Source organism: Vitis riparia, chromosome 1 (genome assembly GCF_004353265.1).
Source record: "Vitis riparia cultivar Riparia Gloire de Montpellier isolate 1030 chromosome 1, EGFV_Vit.rip_1.0, whole genome shotgun sequence".
NCBI lineage: Eukaryota > Viridiplantae > Streptophyta > Magnoliopsida > Vitales > Vitaceae > Vitis > Vitis riparia.
In genome coordinates this window covers 8,289,746-8,308,807 of record NC_048431.1, presented here as the reverse complement: position 1 = coordinate 8,308,807, position 19,062 = coordinate 8,289,746, and the positions used below count along the sequence as shown (strand labels likewise).

The window sequence follows — 19,062 nt, the reverse complement described above, 5'->3', positions numbered from 1 at the left end:
TTTTTAACATAATAAATTATTTTTCAAAATTTTAAAAGTACTTCTTAAATTTTGTCAAACGCCCCATTTTTCTTCAAAAACATTTTAAGACTAAAAGTGTTTTTTAAAATCATTTTTAAATAGATTAAGAGTGTGTTTGATAATGATTTTAGGAAACATTTTTAGTTTTTTTAATATTTGAATGATAAAAAATTTCAAGTATTAAAAAATTTTAGAAATATTTCTTAATATCACTACCAAATAAACTTTAAGAGCCCGTTTAATAATGATTGTAAAAAGTATTTTTAATATTTCTAATATTTGAAAATTTTTATCATTCAAGTGTTAAAAATGTTAAAAACACTTTTTAGAATAATTCTCAAATGCACTCTAAGAGTGCGTTTAGTAATAATTCTAAAAAAAAATTATAATATTTATAACACTTGAATGATGAAAATATTCAAGTGTTAAAAATATTTTTCATTTGATAAATAGGCACTAGATCTCCGATCGAGTAAGCAAACAACACCTTCAGTGTTATTCTTTAATTTCATAAATCAAAATTTGTGCATATAAATTTTATTATATCACATGTAATTTTTCTTTTTAAATAAAAATAAAGTTTAGAGTATAAAAAAGTTTATATTTAAATTCTATATATTTAGTAAATATTAATATTTGCAATAGACAAAATAAAACCTTCTCTCATAGATTCCTTAGTATACAAAATACTATCATATCAAGGGCAAATATTTTTGGCTCACCTTTAAAAAAAATAAAACAATTGGAAGAACTACCAATACTTTGAATTTCTTTTTTCAGTCTATATTTCATGTCATGGAATTATCCTGAAAAAGAAAAAAAAAGTTCAAACAAAGAAAAAATAAAATGAAAAAAAATACAAATGAAAGGTAAGAAGATAAATATTAGAAGTTGCGGTTGAAAAGTGGTTTATTTACTATTTTTAGATAATTTACACAATAAGTTTCAAAAATAATAAAAGAATTAATTTTTTATTTTAAAAAAATCTATTATTTGACTTGATTTTTTGTAAATTGAAAACAAACAAATTATTTTAAAAAATATTTTCTTTTTCTTTTATTATTTTCATTTTTTTGAGGATAGAAAAATATTTTTGGAAATCAAAACAAAATTGAACCTTTAAAAAAAATCATTCAAAACTTAAAAAATATTTTACCCTAATTTTAATTTGAACTATAACTGTAATGTGAAAATGGGTAAATATAATTTTTATGAAATAAAATATATTCAAACTCAACCATAAAATATATAAAAAAAAAATATCTTCCTATAATTTTTATCAAATAATTAAAATCAATATAAATATAAAAGAAAATACACTATTTGCTAGTCTTCACGTGCGTTGCACGGACCAAGCCTACTATATATATATATATATATATATATATAAAGCGCGGTAGTCCTTGCAAGGAAAATGAGCTTGCCTTGGTAGTCGTTCAATTAAAATATAGAGAGAAAAAAAAAACTCCTGGCACGTGGATCACATGATGGATTGCGTGCTAGAATTAAACCCTCAGAAACTCTTAAGACGGTGAATTAAACCCTCAGAAACTCTTAAGACGGAGGAGCTTAGATAAATCAGGAGATAGAAGCCAAAATTTTGCCTTCTTTTATCAAGTGTTGCTCCGAGATTCATTAGATTCTGCAGTGTAATGATTATTCTGTAAGTGAATCCAATTCTCATTCATTGTGGTATTTAGATTACCGAATTTATAGGCATGTTAGTTTGCAGATCTATCTTTCTTTGATTGTTCCCTTCTATTTCGTTGTTTTCGTATGTAAATTTGTATTTGAAAGGTATCCTTCCGTGTGCAAGTTTTTTTTTTCCTTTTTTGGAAAAAATTTAATGGTCTTTGTTTGCAAGGAATGCTTTGATGGTGAATTGTGTTCAAATTAATGCGTTTTCAAAGTGGGTAGTTTTGCATTTTGGATTTGTGGGTCATGCTTTTTCCAAGTGATTTGGTTTAAATTTGGTGTTAATTGCCGATGGGTTTGTCTTGATCTTGTTATTTTGATGGGCTTTTGGTGGCATTTGGTATTTTAAGGTAGGGATAACTGATTATTGAGGTTCGCCTTTTTAGTGAAGATTTGTAAATGACCCAGAGAGAATAAAATCTGAAGTATATAATTTAGCTTTGAACACTAACCTAGAGGTTTGCTCAAGGAAATTATAGGGGTGATACAGCCTAACTTTTAGTATTTAAAAATAAAAAAATTTATAAAAATTACTGCTATGTTAGTTTCGGCATATGTGTGCATGGGATTGCAATATTGAGAAGTCCCAATGCTATCCCTAATGGACGGCACAAGATTTATGATTTCCTAATGGCATAGGAAAAACAAGAAAGAGGCTTTAGCATTAAAAGAGTCTGAAGCTATGATTACTTCTTGTGGCTCCAAGTCTCTGGAAATCTTTGTCCAATACCAGTTGCTTTCAGATATGATGCAACACTGAAATGGGAGATGAGTTCATAATAAACTGCTGATCTACAATGAGAACACTTACACCTCCCCTTTCCTTTGGGTAGGATCCATCGCTATTTACCATCCAGACACCTCAAAGCAGTATATCAATTTGCTTTTGAATTCTATTTTCCTCTTCGAATCCCACCTCAATTATTCATTTATTTAGACTTCATTTGGATACATCCATCGCTATTTACCATCCAGACACCTCAAAGCAGTATATCGATTTGCTTTTGAATTCTATTTTTCTCTTCAAATCCCACCTCAATTATTCATTTATTTAGACTTCATTTGGATATTGAATGGAAACAAAGGTAAGAAATGATAATGATGAAAAGAGTTTGAGAAATAAATCCATTCTGCATTTTTCTTTCTTTTCCCTCATTCTTTACAAGATCCAAGTGGATCCTTAGGAAATTCTCCTGTTGGAATCATTATACTTCACTTCTGTGCTGCCAAGGAGTTTTTCTTGATATCTTCACATACGGAAACAGTAATTCAGAATGGGGGGAGGATTAGCATTTGATTCCCTCCAAATGCCATTACCGGTGTCTGCAAGGGACAGTTTCCTTATAGAGCTAATAGCATCAGAGCATTAATGGCTTGTATGACTTGTGGTAGTTCATTCAGTCAATGGAGAATTGGGTGGCTAATTATGAATTTATCATTGTCATGTATTTACAATGTTTTGATTAACCTTAAAATGAGACATGAAATTTATTTGCAACAATACTAATACAGAGTCCTAAGGGTTGGGATGGGGATGTTCAGGGTTCAACTCCATGTGAATATTGTTTTCACTTAAAAACAAAAAAAACAAAAAAGGCCAACATGAGGTTCTCTGAAATAAAATCTTAACTTCCTTGTAACATTTGAGACATCTTTCTCTAATCTCGACAATATACTTGCTCCAAAGAAATGGAAAGTTCTGTTGGGAATTTGGTTGTTGTTACAAAAGTCTTTTTAAACAATGTTTAACCTAACATTCAAAACCAAATCCAGGTTTTGAGGAGTGAAATAAAAATGAGCAAAACAAGCATAGACATCCAGAAGAGAAAGAGAAGTGAATGGCCAAAATTGATCGATGCATCATTTTTTGTACAGCTTCCTCAAAAAATTCAAACTTGTTTAAAGGTCAGTTGTTTCTCCTGTACCCTACAATCAATTAATGGATGTTTATTTTAGTTTTGAGCATAAAATTTTCTTTTTCATGTTTGCTGCAGTCACATCTCAAGAGATCTAAAAATGGCAATGAAGGAACAAACTTGAAAGCCTCAGTGGAGAAAGGATCAAGTACTGCATTGGGGCTCAATCTAGAGAAGCAATTGCAACATTGGAAAGAAAATCCTGTTTGGACTGAGCAACCCCCAGAAATAAAGGTAAGGAAGAGCTAATCCAGGAAACTTGCTTTCCTGTACAAACTTTATAAGTATAACCATAAGGCTGGTTAAAGGCTGCTGTATTTGCAATGTTCAAAGGTGAATTGATTAAATGTAGAAGTTAAAAGAAAGAGATACTGCTTTGGCTTGTTATGATTTAAAATCAATCAATTCTGATGTGTCTCAAGCTTGTTCAGTCTTTTCCCAATTTCATCCACTGAGAGATAAACCTTGCACCATTTTATTTTTAACACATGAAGGATCTTTATGCGGGGTGGAATCTGAGGTACATGTTGTTTAGATTATATTTGTATCAGTAAGACAATAACCCACCAACCTGTGGTTCGTGGAACCATAAAACAGTTGTTGTGGCAGACCAAAATTAAATTCTCAGCGAAAGATTTAGTACTTTTATGATTGTAAAAGTCCAATCTATTGCTAACATCATCTTATTGAGTTTACAATTGCTAGGGCTATTAATATCTGATGTAATTCTTCCAGGTCAGTGTACCAAAAGGTTCTCTTTGCAACCTTAGTGTGGAAGTTGATGTTGGATTGCCCCCAGATGCAGTTTACAATATTGTCATAGACCCTGACAATAAGAGGGTCTTCAAGAATATTAAGGTGAGCAGCATCTTTTCATCCACTCTTTCTTGTTTTATTCAACCCATAACAGGATCAACCCATTTCTTGAAAAACCAACAGGGTTTTTGTGTTTCAGACATGGTAATATGCCTATGGAGTATGTTTCCTTTTCTCTGCTAACAAATTTCCCATGCAAATCTGTTTTCCTTTATTACGTGTATGTTCATGTTTTATCCTACAGCCCTCACTTCTGTTGCAACCATCATCTATAGTATTTAATCTACTAAATCTCTGAAAAGTTTCCTGAGTTCTGATTTGAGAAGATTGATTCCTTTTTAGGAAGTAACCTCAAGAAGAGTCTTGCTCGATGAAGGATTAAGGCAAGTAGTTGAAGTGGAACAGGCAGCCTTATGGAGGTTTCTTTGGTGGTCAGGGACCATTTCAGTTCATGTTATAGTAGATCAAAACAGAGAAGATCACTCGGTAAGAGCACCTTTTCTTTTGACAACCGTCAATTCTCAACTGAATCATGTTTTCAGTTAACCTTTTTCATCATTAACTATCACCTGGAGGTCTGCATCGCTTTGTTTATTTCTGCCCTAGTTTTAAGAAAATAAACATGGAGAGAGGAAGAGAGGATAAGATTTTTGGTGTGCATGAAGTAGAAGTTAGTTGCATGATGTTGAAACGCATCAAAGTTGGTACTAAAACTCTTTTTGGTGTACAAGTAAGAATTTGAGTGTGCATGAGTGGGAGTTAGTTGTGTAATATTGAAACACTTCAAAGTTGGTGGTAGAACTCATTTTCGTTGGACAAGCAAATCAATGTTTCAATTAAAACAAATTCAACAATTCTACCAAAATGAAAGAAAGTGTTTGGCTACATTTACCCTTTTTTTGAGTAACTCACCTTAGACCTGATCCATCCCATCATGATCCAACAATATCGATTTAATGCTTAATACGCCCCACCAGATATTTTCTTCCAATGATACAAAGCTATCACATGAAAGCATTAGGAAAAAAAGCCTTGTATATGACCTGAATTATATCACGCACTTGTGGATGAGTCATGAACATTTTCTTTACTCTCTCTTCCCATGTTTTCTCAGATGAAATTCAAGCAAGTGAAAACAGGATTCATGAAAAGATTTGAAGGTTGCTGGAGGGTGAAACCTGTGTTTGTTGATGAAAAATCCTGCTTTCCCTTCAAACCCAAGACATGGGATGAATATTATTCATGTACTGGAGGCAAAGGTAGGATTGGGTCAAAAGTCAGCTTGGAGCAACTGATCCAGCCAGCTATTGTTCCACCCCCACCCATTTCCTGGTATCTAAGGGGAATCACCTCAAGGACCACTGAAATGCTGATAAACGATCTGCTTGCTGAAGCGGCCAGAATTAGAGGAATCTCTGAGCCTAAAAAATCCGTTGGAGAACCATCTGAACAAACATATGAACACCAAGTGGATGAAGTATGTGACATTAAAGAAAGATGGGCCCTGCGAAGGAGAAATGGGAAGCAATATCATAAAAAGTTCCCTTAAGACTGAAATCATTGAGTTTTTAGTTTGTATTCTCTTGAAACTTGAGTTTTTAGTTTGTACTCTCTTGAAACTTGTGTCTGTATTCAATGTAATCTTTTAAATTTTAAACTGTTCTCCAGTTTGTTTGCTATGAGGCTTCTGTTAAAAGAATGTAATAGATTATATTATTTCCATAGCACCGGTTCATCAACAGCAGAACACGGACAAAAAATTGGGTGCTAGGTTTGCATCTGTAGGTTCGGTTTTCCTATCATCCTCAATTTTTTCCCACCTGATGCTATCCAAAAATCAATTTCTTAAAGCGAGAATTTTTCAAGCTCAAATTCCTTGCACAGAAGGAAAAAGAAAAAGGCTTTTTAAGATGTCACAACTGTGCTGCTTCATATGCTCTGGACAATATCCGTATAGATCTTTAAATAATTGTGGGGGGAGGGACACAACCCCTCCCCCATTGCACTCTTGTTTATTAATTCTCTGTGGTTAAACGCGTTGGTATTACAACATTGTAATGAATATTATGCAAGTTAATCAAGTTTCAACTCTTTATAACCACATTAGGTGCAGGCCACCCATGAAGAATTGCCTTGTTTAGAACATTTGAGGAGAAAACAATTCAACTGCTAAGTTGTATAGACACTGCAACCTATACTTTCACTGTCATTCAAATCCCCAGCTAGTGAGCTGTGAATCTTATCCCCAGAGTAAGATGCACTGGTTGAGACCTGTTCCACTAACTGATGAACCATCAAGCCATCATAATTATTCTTTTCATAGCTCATGAATGCACCCAATGCCCCCAGAAATCCTTCATGCCGCAAAAACATTGCTTTTGCTTCACCTTTCGACCTGAAAAGAAAGTATGACATACTTTAACTGATATCCATGATATGCATGAACAACAGGCAATATATAAGTAACAAAACAGAACAAGAATACCCAAACAATTGTGAAACAAAGGTTCACGACCCGAAGGAGAAAAAACAGTGAAAAGTGGGAGAAAACAAAGACCTTAGACACCATATGGAAATCGAATGCACTCCATTTTATTGACATCACAATTGGAATGAGTTCATTTTGTTGCACATATCAGGTCAAGTTTAGGATTTTGAGAAATATTTTAACTTCAAATGATTTTTTTATCATTGCTTGGTGATGCCTTTTTTTTCTCTTTTCTTTTCAATGACTTGCATTCCCCTGTTTTCTGTTTGGTAGCATTCCACTCAACATAAATTCATCCCCAACATGTTATCTGAAGAATAACAAAAATAATAAAAAATAAAATAAAATAATTTTTTTTTGCTCCCAGTGTTGAAGGCAGCCTTTAGATTTCACTTTAGTTTCATAATGCACTTAAAACTGAAAACAAGGGAAATAATTTAGTACTCGAAATTCTTCATGATTACCAAAAATTAACTGCAACAGAAATTGTATCCATTGTATAAGCATGACCCCGGATGAAAAATCCTCCAAAAAATATCCTCTTGAGCCCAAATCGAAGTGCATTCAAATAAGATATCTGGGGAGATAAGAATAAAATAATATTAAGAACACTAGGACATGAACAAGAAAAGGAAGGACAATTTATTGATTTTGCCTGCTATGTCTGAGATATAAATACATAAATATTACAAAAATCATGGATTGCGGGTCATGTTTAAAAGGAAGCCAAGAAAATGAGCTCATTCTTAAAGTTGTGAGTGTATCGATATTTTAAGCTATATAAATCAACTTAGGCCAAACAAAATTTCTAGAAAGCACCCAGTGAGAACCTTCAGAACTAAACAAATAGCAAAGAATGGAAAAAAGACCTCTATTATATTACGCAGCATTTCAGGAATAAGTGAAGCAAATGTGGATTGACATTTTTGGGGTTGCTTCCTATAGCCAAACTCTATCCAACCTTCCAATAAAAGGTTGCTTTAAAGATAGTGCAAGGCACAAAGTCATATCTTTGAAACCTTGGGCACCAGTTGTATTCTGGGCACAGTTTTGGAAATGTGGAGACCTAAAAAAATTGCAGTACAACCTAAATAATCATGTGAAAAAAATAGGAGAACCTACACTGATCTAGTCACATCCACCAAGGATGTTGGTCAAAAGTAGCATTCACCCAAGAAGCATGACCCATAGACGTGTAAAAGCCCAAATAACAAGCAATAATTCAGATTTTGGTTTTTTCAGAATTCCTAAGTTCACTTCGGTTATGCGTGTTGGATGCCAGTATCTGATCCTTCAAAAATCAACTTTTAGGATACGAGGACTCGGATAAAAAAGGAAGCAAAATACAGGCACAGGTATTGGGATACAGCATAATAAAAGAAAAATCAATTAAAAATAAATTGAAATCAAAGATAACCTTTTTAAAAGCTCTCGTCTTTTCCCTTTAATCCCTTTTTTTCCTCATATCCCTGAATATTCTTACAAAAATTCACTTTTTAACTAACTCTTCTTTTTCTCTAATAGAAATTACTGAGAAAGTTGAAAAAATAAAATGATATTAATGGAAAAATCAATCAGCCACACCCAAAGTGAAATAGGAGTGTCCAACAAGGATCCTATACCTACACCCATGTCATGTCATGATGTTGACATGGGTACACTAGGTGAAAATGAAGGGCCTGGGTATCATAGGTTTTAATGTAGTATTATGAAGATACCTCATAATTTTGAACCTTGCCAATGGCAGAACAATAAGCTCAAGTTGAAACAGAAAGTGTTCGTTAAAAAGAAAACAAAAAACTTGGCCTAAAATACCAGGCAGCCAACCCCCAAGATTGGGATAAGTTTTTTAGATGACAATACTGGTGCACTTGATAGTGATAATGATAAATTTATTCATTTGGTTTTCAGGCTTAAAAACTATAATTTACAATTCATAATTAAGTTTAGAAAGAGATTCAAAGTAAAATAGTAACAATAATACAAAAATATCTAGATATGCATACATAAAGAAACACACACACAAATATATGTAGAGAGAGGGAAAGAGAGAGAAGAAAGGAATGAATCCCATGAAGTACAGTGTGATCCATGCACACATGAAATAAATGTGCAGTCTGGAAAAGGAGTTCAGAACTCACAACTGTGCTCCTTCATGTGCCAGAGGATATATTCTGTATACTTCATTAAATAATTGGGTTGTCTTTCATGCACGGTGGCTTGAAAAGGATATATACTCAAACAGATTCAATATGTTTTTGTGGAGTCCATATTTCTCAAAGCTACTGCTGTATGCATATATGCTATAAAATGTCATTATACCATAATAACAGATGTCTCATTTCTAAGTTAAATCTATTGCATGCAAGAAACCATTCTACTACAACTGACCTGCCCAATATTGTTAGAAATCATTCGCAAGAGAGAGCGAGCGACATCTTCAGGTCTGTAATCCTCAAGCTCTTTATTTTCAGAAATTGCCTTGCCAAAGCTAGAAGCGATGGTTGTTGATGCAAGACCAAACTGTTATCATTTAAAAAAGAGTGTGCTAAGCCATTAAGGGATGGAAAAATTGTAAATACAAAATGGTATGTCTCACCATCCAGTATCAACACTATGATACATATTGACATTTGAACAAAAATAATATACATGTGTCAGACTCCAATACTTACTGGTTCTTGAAAGACATTTTGAAATAACTTCTTCAGCTTTGCAGTATACAATATATAGCTCACCCACAAACAGGGAAGCAATTAAAAATAGTGAGGAAGGTGATAGGTCCTTTGTAGACCAACAACTGACAATGCAGTTGATCTATACGTAAATGAATATGGAAATATAGAGCACATTTTATAGAGAATGTATTTAAGACTTTCTTTTATATCTCGGGTTATTACAATACAAACGCCTGCAAAAATAAAAAGCAACTATCTCCTCAGGCTACTACAGACAAGGAACTCTGAAAGCACAGCAATTTGGGTAAAAGAAATCTTGAAATACTCCTCAGGATTTGGAAATTTCAACAGATAGGATGTTTCATATGTGTTACAAAATTTGAGTCAAAAATTCCACTCCACGAATTGAATAAGTAAATTCTTAGGTACCAAATATCCAATCCTCAATCTTATTTCTGTGGAGGATTGTGCTCCATGTCTTACATGTTCCTTCAAGTTGTCTGCATATGAACATAATATATGTAGGGCTGAGATTGGGCAGTTTTCTATAGTATTTAAAATTGAATAAAAATTGGTTTTTTTGCATTTAAAGTTCTTAAAAAATAATAGTTTGAATATTAGATCTTTTTTTCCCTTTTTTTTGGAAAAGTCTCTTTTGTTTTTGAAAAGAAAATAATATTTTCTAATTGTTTTTTTTTTTAACGAAAGGCATAGAGCCTCTACCTGTATTTTCTAATTGTTGTTTAAGAAGGTACAAATTTTTTTTAATATATTTAAAAATTCTTACTTGCCAAGTTCCCTATTTTTTTAAAAGCCTTTTTGGAATAGGAAAGTTTTTAAATAAATTATTTTTAAAAAAATTTCCATGAAGCAATTTTATGATTTTGGGAAACTTCATTTAAAGTAGAAAAAATATTTGGCGAAGTTGAAGTGTTAGGATCTGTTTTTCAAAAATATATATCTTAAAATTTTTTCTTTAGAGAGCTTTTGGAATTATTGATATTATTTTTGCTCCTTTTTTATTGTCTTCAAAGCTAACATCACATTCACATTATTTATGTCCTAAAAACTGAAGACCCCAATTCTCTTGAGCTTCAACAATCAATCAATATTAGCATTTGCAATCTTTGGAGGAATGTTGTGTCCCTTAAAAGAGCTCAAGGTGGTTTAAAGAGTGTGCCTTGAAGAAGTTCAAGGTGTGCTCACTAAACTACAGATTGAAAGGAGGGCTACTTGGCAAAACTACTTGGCAAGAAGTTTGTGGTTTTCTGCCCTCTGAGGATTTCCATATAAATAAGGTGTTCCAATATTCATGTTCTGTATTTTGGGATCACTTTGAATTAATTTGATTAATTATTAAACAAGTCAATAAGTCTAATTTTTAATAGATGTTACCAATTCACCCCCACCTAGATAATTCCAAAATATTGAGAACCACTTTTCTCATAGGATACAACTCATTCAGTCTCAAGCCAATCATAGCCCTAGAACCACCCTAAAGAGGAGAGTGTAATATACAGTAGTAGTTTTTCATTGTCATATCCATTAGGATTACGATTCCTTGAAGGAAACACAAGCAGTGAGCTTGTCTGGATATAAAAGGTCCCACACTGTACATCAAAGGAGATTAGGGAAATTTCACATTTTGGGACACTTCATGGAACTACACCTCTGTCTTTTGTGCATTAACCACATCAATAGCTTTTGCTCTTCTCACAAGCTGTCACTCATAGGAGCCATCAAATGAACTGGTTTTCAGGTCCTACTCACTAAAGTGTCTGGAAATAAACAAGTGCTCATCTTTTTATCCAAAGAATAGATCTTGATGACCATAAAAAAATGTTGCGCTTCTGAATTTAATACAGCTAAGATCTTTTAAGAGAAGCTAAAAAATCTTCAAGCTCACATGTCACATCTACAAGTGATAATACGGAAATGAATTGTTGTTAAACAGCAAACAGGAAGCCCTACTGAAATGAATAGCAATAATTGCATCTCTAGAAAGAAAGAAAAAGAGAACAAACTCTTAAACAATCAACTTTGTCAATCAACACAAGAATTACTAACCTAGAGGATTAACTTGGAAGGAGTCAAACAGGTGTTTTGTTAAGTAATTTTTTTTTTCCCTATAAAGTCCATGAAATTTTAGAAGTTATCACAAACTATAAATTCAGAAAAAATCCACTGATCATCAAGGACCTTATACAGCATCTTTATCTAATATAAATCATAATCCCACGTTTTACCTTAATTAGCTACACATCAAGCAAGATATGATAAAATATATCAAAAATATATACCTTCGAATAGTCCATTCCACCGTAGATATCTCCAACAAGCATGTCTATCACTCTATTATTTCCCTGATGGCTCAACTCAAGCAACTCATCAAAACTGAGAATGAAAATACAAGTCCATAGATGAAAGACATTTTAAATGGGATGATAGATGTTTTTACTAAAATAAGCAAAATGATGAGAATAACCTCTTGCACTTTGTTAGAAGCCTTCCCAAACCCCAAAAAGTGCCACCACCTACATTTGTTCCACTAACTCGTTCAAACTTGCCATCTCCATCCACCTATTTAAGCACAAGACTAAGAATCAATTCAAATTTGAAAAGTGACACTAGATGAAACAGTAATTCTAAGTCAAATATGAGGAGAATTACCTTGAGCATGCTAACACCAGACCCAATATTAACAAGCAGGTAGGGATACAAATCGTTATGATCAATCTGCACAAATTCCTTCTGGCCATCCACATATGTAAAGGCTTCATGGTGAACTGCCTACTTAAGAACATTTATAGGGTGAGCCTGCTGTCCAGAACAAATAAAAGCCATACAATAAACAAGAATAAAACAATAACAAATAAATTTTGACAGCAACTATGTAGATGCTTTAGTTTCAAGCACCCTAAATAAGAGTGGAAAAGAACCCTAACACAGGAATTTCTCCAGCAGGGGATAGCGCAAAATTTCTGAAAGCACGTTTGACAAGGGCTGCCCATCAGGCCTGAGCCCCATTTCATTTTTAGGGTGTCTTGGGATAGCAGTCTTCGCAAACAAATGATTCCTATATATATTCACCTTTTTTTTTTTTTTGATAAGTAACCCCTATATATTCACTTATTAAAAAAGAATGTCAAATAATAACTCAATGATGAGATTGCCTGAGATCATAATGTTGTTAAGTTCAAAATACATTCACACAAATCAAAGCAATGAGTTTCTATCATGCATTTTGGACTCATAACAAGGAGATTTTTTTGGTTAAAAAAAAAAAAAAAAATTCTTTAATGATCAGAAGCCAAACAATATACTGCACAAGATTAACAGACTGCACTTCTTCAACTAACAAGATTGCATATCTAATTATTGAGAGAAATCTCATATTCCAAACTTACATGATTTAAATGTTTCTCTAAAATATCCATCCAAACATAATGAAAATCAACTGTGCAACTGTTTCAGCATAATTATTTAATTTCCTATTGAAACCCATCAGTACATCTCATTGTTTGGTATTCCTTGTGTCTCCTTTTCTCTTAGAAAAGCTTAAAATATGCTGAAATGGAGAGGCGGGCAAAAAATCAAGTGAATCTTCTAGCATACAGAGCTTACTTAAAATGCTGACCCAACATGACTCACTGACAGCCGCATGTATAAATGTCTGTCCGGTTAAAGACATTGACATGCCTTTCTCTGTCCTTAGGGGCATTTTAAAGAAAGATTTTAATCTTTGATTATGGGTTCTGAATTTAATAGGCTTGTACACATTGCCATTATGTAATTGGTCCAAGGCTTGATACGACTATGATTGCCACAAGGCAACTGCATCCCGAACAGTTATGAAATAACTGAAGCAAAAGTAAGTTCATTCCTACAATGATTCTTTAGCATTTTTGGTCCTTCAAAATAAGTTCGTTGTTTTTATAATTGATATCCCCAATCAGGATTTTTCTTTTTTTTTTTTATGTGCCAGTGATCCATGATTCTTTCCATGAATACCTCTTCAAAATTTCCATGCTGCATACTAGGTTCAGGACTCCTATTAATATTCTTATATGTTGAATCTTGAAGTCAGGCCTTAACAATTGCACAATATAGCAAACAGCAGCATCAACAAAGTTAACAGGATTTAAAGGAAAATGATGTAACCAGATTTGAGGAATATATATAACACAAATATAGAAAGAAAGAAGAATGAACGATGCATGAAAAAATAAAATAGACGCCAGCCAATCTTGTATAAAGAACAGAAGTTCAAAACAACAAAATGATTGTGTTTTATAGCAGCATCAAAGAACAAGTCAAAGCAAAGTAAATGAGAGAGGACTGCAGTGTCCAGGACTATAATCAGAATTATGGAGTTCAATACAGATGGAGGGCAATAGATCAAGCATTCAAAATTCTATGTACTTTAAGACAGGACTTATTCTAATACATTAAAAATAAAAATTGCAAAATATGTACATACAAACAATCGTATGTGGTATTAGGATCTCACCTTAAGCAGAAAATTTGCTCCACTAACAAGACAATCCATTTCATCTTCCTTGTCAAGATTGAGCCCAAGATTCTCTTTGAAGAGATCAGCAAACTTATATGCCCCACCGCCTGTGGCCTTCTCACAGATGGTAACAAGTTAATGATAAATTTGCAAAATTTTGAAGTGTATATTGTAAAACTCAAGTGCTTATGGCAGAAAATTAATCATTTTTATGTATTGAAACAAAGAGGTTGAAGGCCTCATCATGAGCAGAGAAAAGGGATTTTGGTTTGAAATAATGAGAGTGTTGAATTGACAATCAGTTCATACCAGAACCTAACACTTCTATCATTAAAAGTGAAGAGCATTCCCAGGATATATCTGTCTGCACACCCACTGAAGTTATCTACGGTACAAGTTGGATATATCTAGAGGAAAACCCATATCCCAATGTTAAAATAGATAGCATACTTCAATTAACTGCCTTCTGTCAGACATTCCCTCATTAGTTAATTTAATTACATATGACATCAAGAAGACCAAGCCCAGAATCCCAGACCTAGATAATAAAACAAGGTAATCAGCAGCCCAACCTCCAAGAAATCATAATCTAGCAATGCTCAACAATAGTGTTTACCTTAATAACATTTTTGTCAGAGACAGGAGCTTCATGATGCCAACAACCTGAATATCAATAATAGAAGTAGCAGAAAATTTATGAGAACTAAACTGCACTCTGAAACAACTTGAAGGAAGAATATCAATGATCTCTATAATAATCCCTGATAGCTTAATTTAAGAGACATGTCATTATCTCTCGTCTTTTTGGTCGCAACTACTAATCAAAGAAGGCACAGACAACTTAGTTTTTCCAATGGAAAATAATTTGTCCGGTTTAAGTTCCTATTCACATACACAAAAACTGGGAAAAAGATATTTGCATGCATTAGTGCTTTGTGTTCCATTATTTCTCTTTAACAACATCATTATATGTGGGGGGGAAATGTAATTTATGAATTAGTAATTTTTTCAGAAACATTTCTCTAGCAATGTCAGAGATAGACCTTTCAAACTTCTCCCATGAAACAGGTGATATTGTGTCCTCTATGAAAGGCTTCAACAGTGACACAGTCTGGAGCTGTTAAACAAACTAAACTAATTATGAACAGCTCTTTTTCTTGTTAAGGAGCCCATCCGGGGTGATTAACAAAGTGAACAAGGTAAACTTAAGTTCCAAAATTTATTGCCTTACAAGTCAAGATTGAGCATCATAAAACTCAATTCCAGTAGGCTCCTGAACAGTTTGGAGTCATGCAATTGTCATTTAGCACCTAAGAAACTGGCTCAAATAAAAAACTTCTTAGAAATTTACAAATAACATAAAATCAGTGATCAAAGGTGAAAATTGAGTATATTATAATTACTAATTTGTATTAGTAAATTCAAGAGTATCATACTTGGACACAAAATTGAACCTGGTTAGGCTAATTAAGCAGCTCCATCAAAAACATTAAGAAACTTGCACTCAATCAAGCATATAGTAGCCTGGCTTGAACAGGCCTGTTGAGGCAGGGCCAAGATCATTCAAGCTCAGTCCAAATTTGACCTAGCTGACGTTGAATAGCCTAAAATCCAATTCAGGAATAGTTTACACCCAATAAACAAAACTGTATACAACAATGGAACCCATTAGAAACCACTCGTTGTATATATTTATTCTTGTTCTAAAAGGACTATGAGTCGGTTGAGAGTTTTATGGAAAAATTACTGGAAGCTGCAAATTTAAATACATACCACCATGGAGAAGCTTCTTCGAACGAATAAAATCTAGGCATTCATTGACTTTGATTGTCTCAAACTTTGCAAAATGGATCCTTCCGTAAAGAATAGGATAGTCTAGATTACTACAAGAAACTCGCAAAGGAGAATCCCCCTTTGGAGACTTTGCCCCTTTATCATCAACCGACCAGCTATCATTCCTTGAGAAATACACCAACTTAATCAGAGTGCCTGCATACCAACAAACATATGTTTATTGCATGTTTCAATATAAATCACATTGAAATCTTCCAATCTAGTTATGTTCAAACTTTGTGAGCAAACCCCAAGCACCTAAAATTGGCTTCAAAAAGAGGCCGTTTGGCTTTCAAACTGATCGTGGAATGGTAGCAGTGAGAATTTAGAGCAAAAGGAGTGGAATTATGCTCCTTCAGGGTATTCCTTTTCATTTAAAACTACAGATTATTCCACTGCATGTACTTCAAGAAGCGAAGGAGTAGAATCATCATGCCATAAACAAAAGATCCCTCCAAGTAAATTTCTACTCCACACATCATCAAAGTACAAAAATGAGCCAAACAATTGGAGAAGAAATAAGGGAAGTAATCAAAGGCCCAAAAAGGAATCGACAAAATAGTTTTAAATTTAAAAAAAAAATAGAAAATTAGAAAATTGTAGCCAAGACCACATGGTTAGAAACCGCCAGACTCAACCTCGCAGCGAAATTGAATCCTAGAGAAAGAGTTCAAAACTAAAATCAAATAAATCAGAACAATCCAAAGCCGTCGCATAGACGTAAATGCTTAAAAGAATCCGGGATTCACCTCCAATGTCCAGAGCCAAATGCGAAATTTCATCAGGAGCGAGAGCTTTGGAACCTCCGTCCTCCGAATTCCTTTCAATTCCAGAACACCGCGCTTCCATTTCCGTCTCACCCAACTGCCTCTTCAATGGTTTCTGCGCACTCCCTGCATCCCCTCACTGCTTGCTATTGGATAAAACCGGTTCTTGTCCTCAACAACTGCTGCGCTGACTCCGAAGCTTAGCGCCACTCTCCCTCTTCACCTAACCCCACCACTCCTGCACACGAATCCATATGGACCAACTTGGAAATGGAGGCTTCTCAGAATTGCTAGTAGCAAAAACATACGTACGCGAATCTTACGCGCTCGACAACCACTCTCGGTTACTGATCTGTGAAAATGGATCGTAGCGGTTCGTTGTCTTGAGCGGAGTTAAAGCGCGTGGCTCTAAAGGGTCGTTTGGCAAACAGCAAAATTGTATACTACCATATGCACCCGCCTTTCTCTCTTCTCACCCACCCACTTCAGGAGGGAGGGATTGATGTGTCCAGAGATGAGGTGGGAGACAAATCCATCGCTTTCCCCCGGTTTGAACGAGCCAAATGACGTAACGCATTAAATTGATAAAACCCTCAATTATTATTAAATGGCCGCCACCCTTCCCAGGTTCTCTTATTTGACTTCTTTCAGATTCAGAAGAAGGATAATGATCAAACTCATTCGCGCAATTAGGTACTTCATAGTAAAAAAGGGACATATTTTTGCCACAAGATCAAACTATTCCTCGTTAAAAGGGAAAAGAAAAATCACTTATTCGAATGAAGATCACGAGGGCTGCATCGTCACTTCCCACGTGATACAACAAACCGGAGAAACATTCTTAAAATTTAATTGAAAAATAACGAAAATAGATTAAATACTATGATAATAACACGTCAGCTTCATCTTAATTACTTTGCGAGGGAAGCATTTTTTATGGCTCACCAACCTTGAAGATTTCGTTGACTCTTTGACAAAATGATGGCACGCTCAATTTGGCTGGCATATTTCATTTTGTTTCTCCGTGAGAAAATACTAAAATAGCATCCTCCTCCCTCCACTGGCGCAATCAAAACTATGTCGAGTGGACTGGGTCCCATGAACAGGAAAAATATGTTAATTTTTATTTTATTTTATTAAAAATTAAAATTTTTGTATGCTGAAATTAGGTATTGATAAACATAATCACCGTACCAGAAAAAGATAATACTAAAATGTGTTAAAAATAACATGTTATTATGGTGCTTAAATTATTTTTTTCTCTTTTGTGCTTTTTTCTCTATTATTATCAATATAAAAATTTATTTTTGCTTAAATTTTCACTTGCATTTATGTAAATTAAATTGTTTAAATTTACAAAAAGTGACATTCGCCCTATTCTCCTCCTTTTGACGATTACCTTAAATTGATTAGCTCATAATATAACAATCGATGTTAGAGTTTGACCTTAAAATAAGGTTTAGCCACTTTAACCCAAAAATGATTATGCATGTTGAAAAGCAAAAATGACTCGGTTCTAAAATCTATTGATCATGATACAGACTTTGAAAATGGTTCTAATATTCCGACCAAAATTGAAAACGAAGTGTCTATTTCAAATTAAAGTCACCTGTGCAATGAACTAGAGAAAAGAAATGCTAAATGCTAAAACTATTTGCTATTTTCAATGTGAATCAGTAAAAAATATATGAAAACTCTTAAAAATTACTCATAAAGGCACCAATGAAGTAAAATAATAAAAAATAAACATTCTTGTGCATAATTATAAATTGTTTTCAATTACGAATTTTAAATCTATTAATGAAATATTTACTAGGAAAAAATATAAATGTAAGGTGTCACTTAGAGTTTGTCAAGTATAGTATACCCCTTAATGTTCAACAAGTATAGTGTTTCACTTAGGTGGTTTTGTTTTTTTACTTAATTCCAAATAGAACTTTAATATTTAATAGTATTAAATATTAAGTTATGTTGTAAATGAAGAGTAGTGATGGTCATTATGAACTCCATTTACTCATCTTTAAGATGAGTAATAGGAGTTCATATTATGAAGCCTATAAAAGGCTTCTTACACCCCATGTAAGAGCATCCCGAGAAAAAGAAAGAAAAGTTATTCCTCTTATTCTCTCTCTCTTTCTCTTTCTTTCACTTTCCCAATTCTCTTCTTTGATTCCTTCTTCCATATTATATATTAAAGTAAGATATATTTTATTTTTACTACTTTGATTTGCATTATATTTGTCCTTGTTTTACAATAGATTATTTGTTTTTGTAGTATTTTATTTATATTAAGTATTAAAAAGTAAAAAAACCAATATGTTATTTTTTTTATTTA

General features: G+C 33.5%; 2 protein-coding genes across 2 annotated transcripts; one reads left to right on the top strand and one right to left on the bottom strand.

Moving 5' to 3' along the window:
• Window positions 1–1,476: 1,476 nt before the first annotated feature.
• LOC117914269 lies at window positions 1,477–6,172 on the top strand. The gene is made up of 6 exons (XM_034829526.1): window positions 1,477–1,684; window positions 3,490–3,621; window positions 3,711–3,866; window positions 4,368–4,490; window positions 4,791–4,934; window positions 5,563–6,172. The coding sequence occupies exons 2-6, from the start codon at window positions 3,511–3,513 to the stop codon at window positions 5,995–5,997; spliced, it is 969 nt and encodes a 322-aa protein (XP_034685417.1). The 5' UTR covers window positions 1,477–1,684; window positions 3,490–3,510; the 3' UTR covers window positions 5,998–6,172.
• Window positions 6,173–6,359: 187 nt separating this feature from the next.
• LOC117914260 (pantothenate kinase 1) lies at window positions 6,360–17,195 on the bottom strand. The gene is made up of 10 exons (XM_034829515.1): window positions 16,710–17,195; window positions 15,901–16,116; window positions 14,744–14,790; window positions 14,125–14,241; window positions 12,285–12,404; window positions 12,100–12,194; window positions 11,915–12,008; window positions 9,328–9,459; window positions 7,401–7,513; window positions 6,360–6,843 (listed from the first exon to the last, which is right to left on the bottom strand). Exons 1-10 carry the CDS (start codon window positions 16,807–16,809, stop codon window positions 6,618–6,620), a joined length of 1,260 nt encoding a protein of 419 aa, XP_034685406.1. The 5' UTR covers window positions 16,810–17,195; the 3' UTR covers window positions 6,360–6,617.
• Between the last annotated feature and the right edge of the window lie 1,867 nt (window positions 17,196–19,062).

Excerpts from the sequence above, each read along its gene's own strand:
- LOC117914260 (XM_034829515.1), bottom strand. The coding sequence starts at position 16,809 with ATGGAAGCGCGGTGTTCTGGAATTGAAAGGAATTCGGAGGACGGAGGT. Across the intron at positions 14,791-15,900 it reads GAAGAAGCTTCTCCATGGTG|GTTGTTGGCATCATGAAGCT; the intron begins GTATGTATTTAA and ends ATTGATATTCAG. Across the intron at positions 12,405-14,124 it reads GAGCAAATTTTCTGCTTAAG|GCAGTTCACCATGAAGCCTT; the intron begins GTGAGATCCTAA and ends GTTCTTAAGTAG.
- LOC117914269 (XM_034829526.1), top strand. The coding sequence starts at position 3,511 with ATGAGCAAAACAAGCATAGACATCCAGAAGAGAAAGAGAAGTGAATGG. Across the intron at positions 3,867-4,367 it reads AGCAACCCCCAGAAATAAAG|GTCAGTGTACCAAAAGGTTC; the intron begins GTAAGGAAGAGC and ends TAATTCTTCCAG. Across the intron at positions 4,935-5,562 it reads AAAACAGAGAAGATCACTCG|ATGAAATTCAAGCAAGTGAA; the intron begins GTAAGAGCACCT and ends ATGTTTTCTCAG.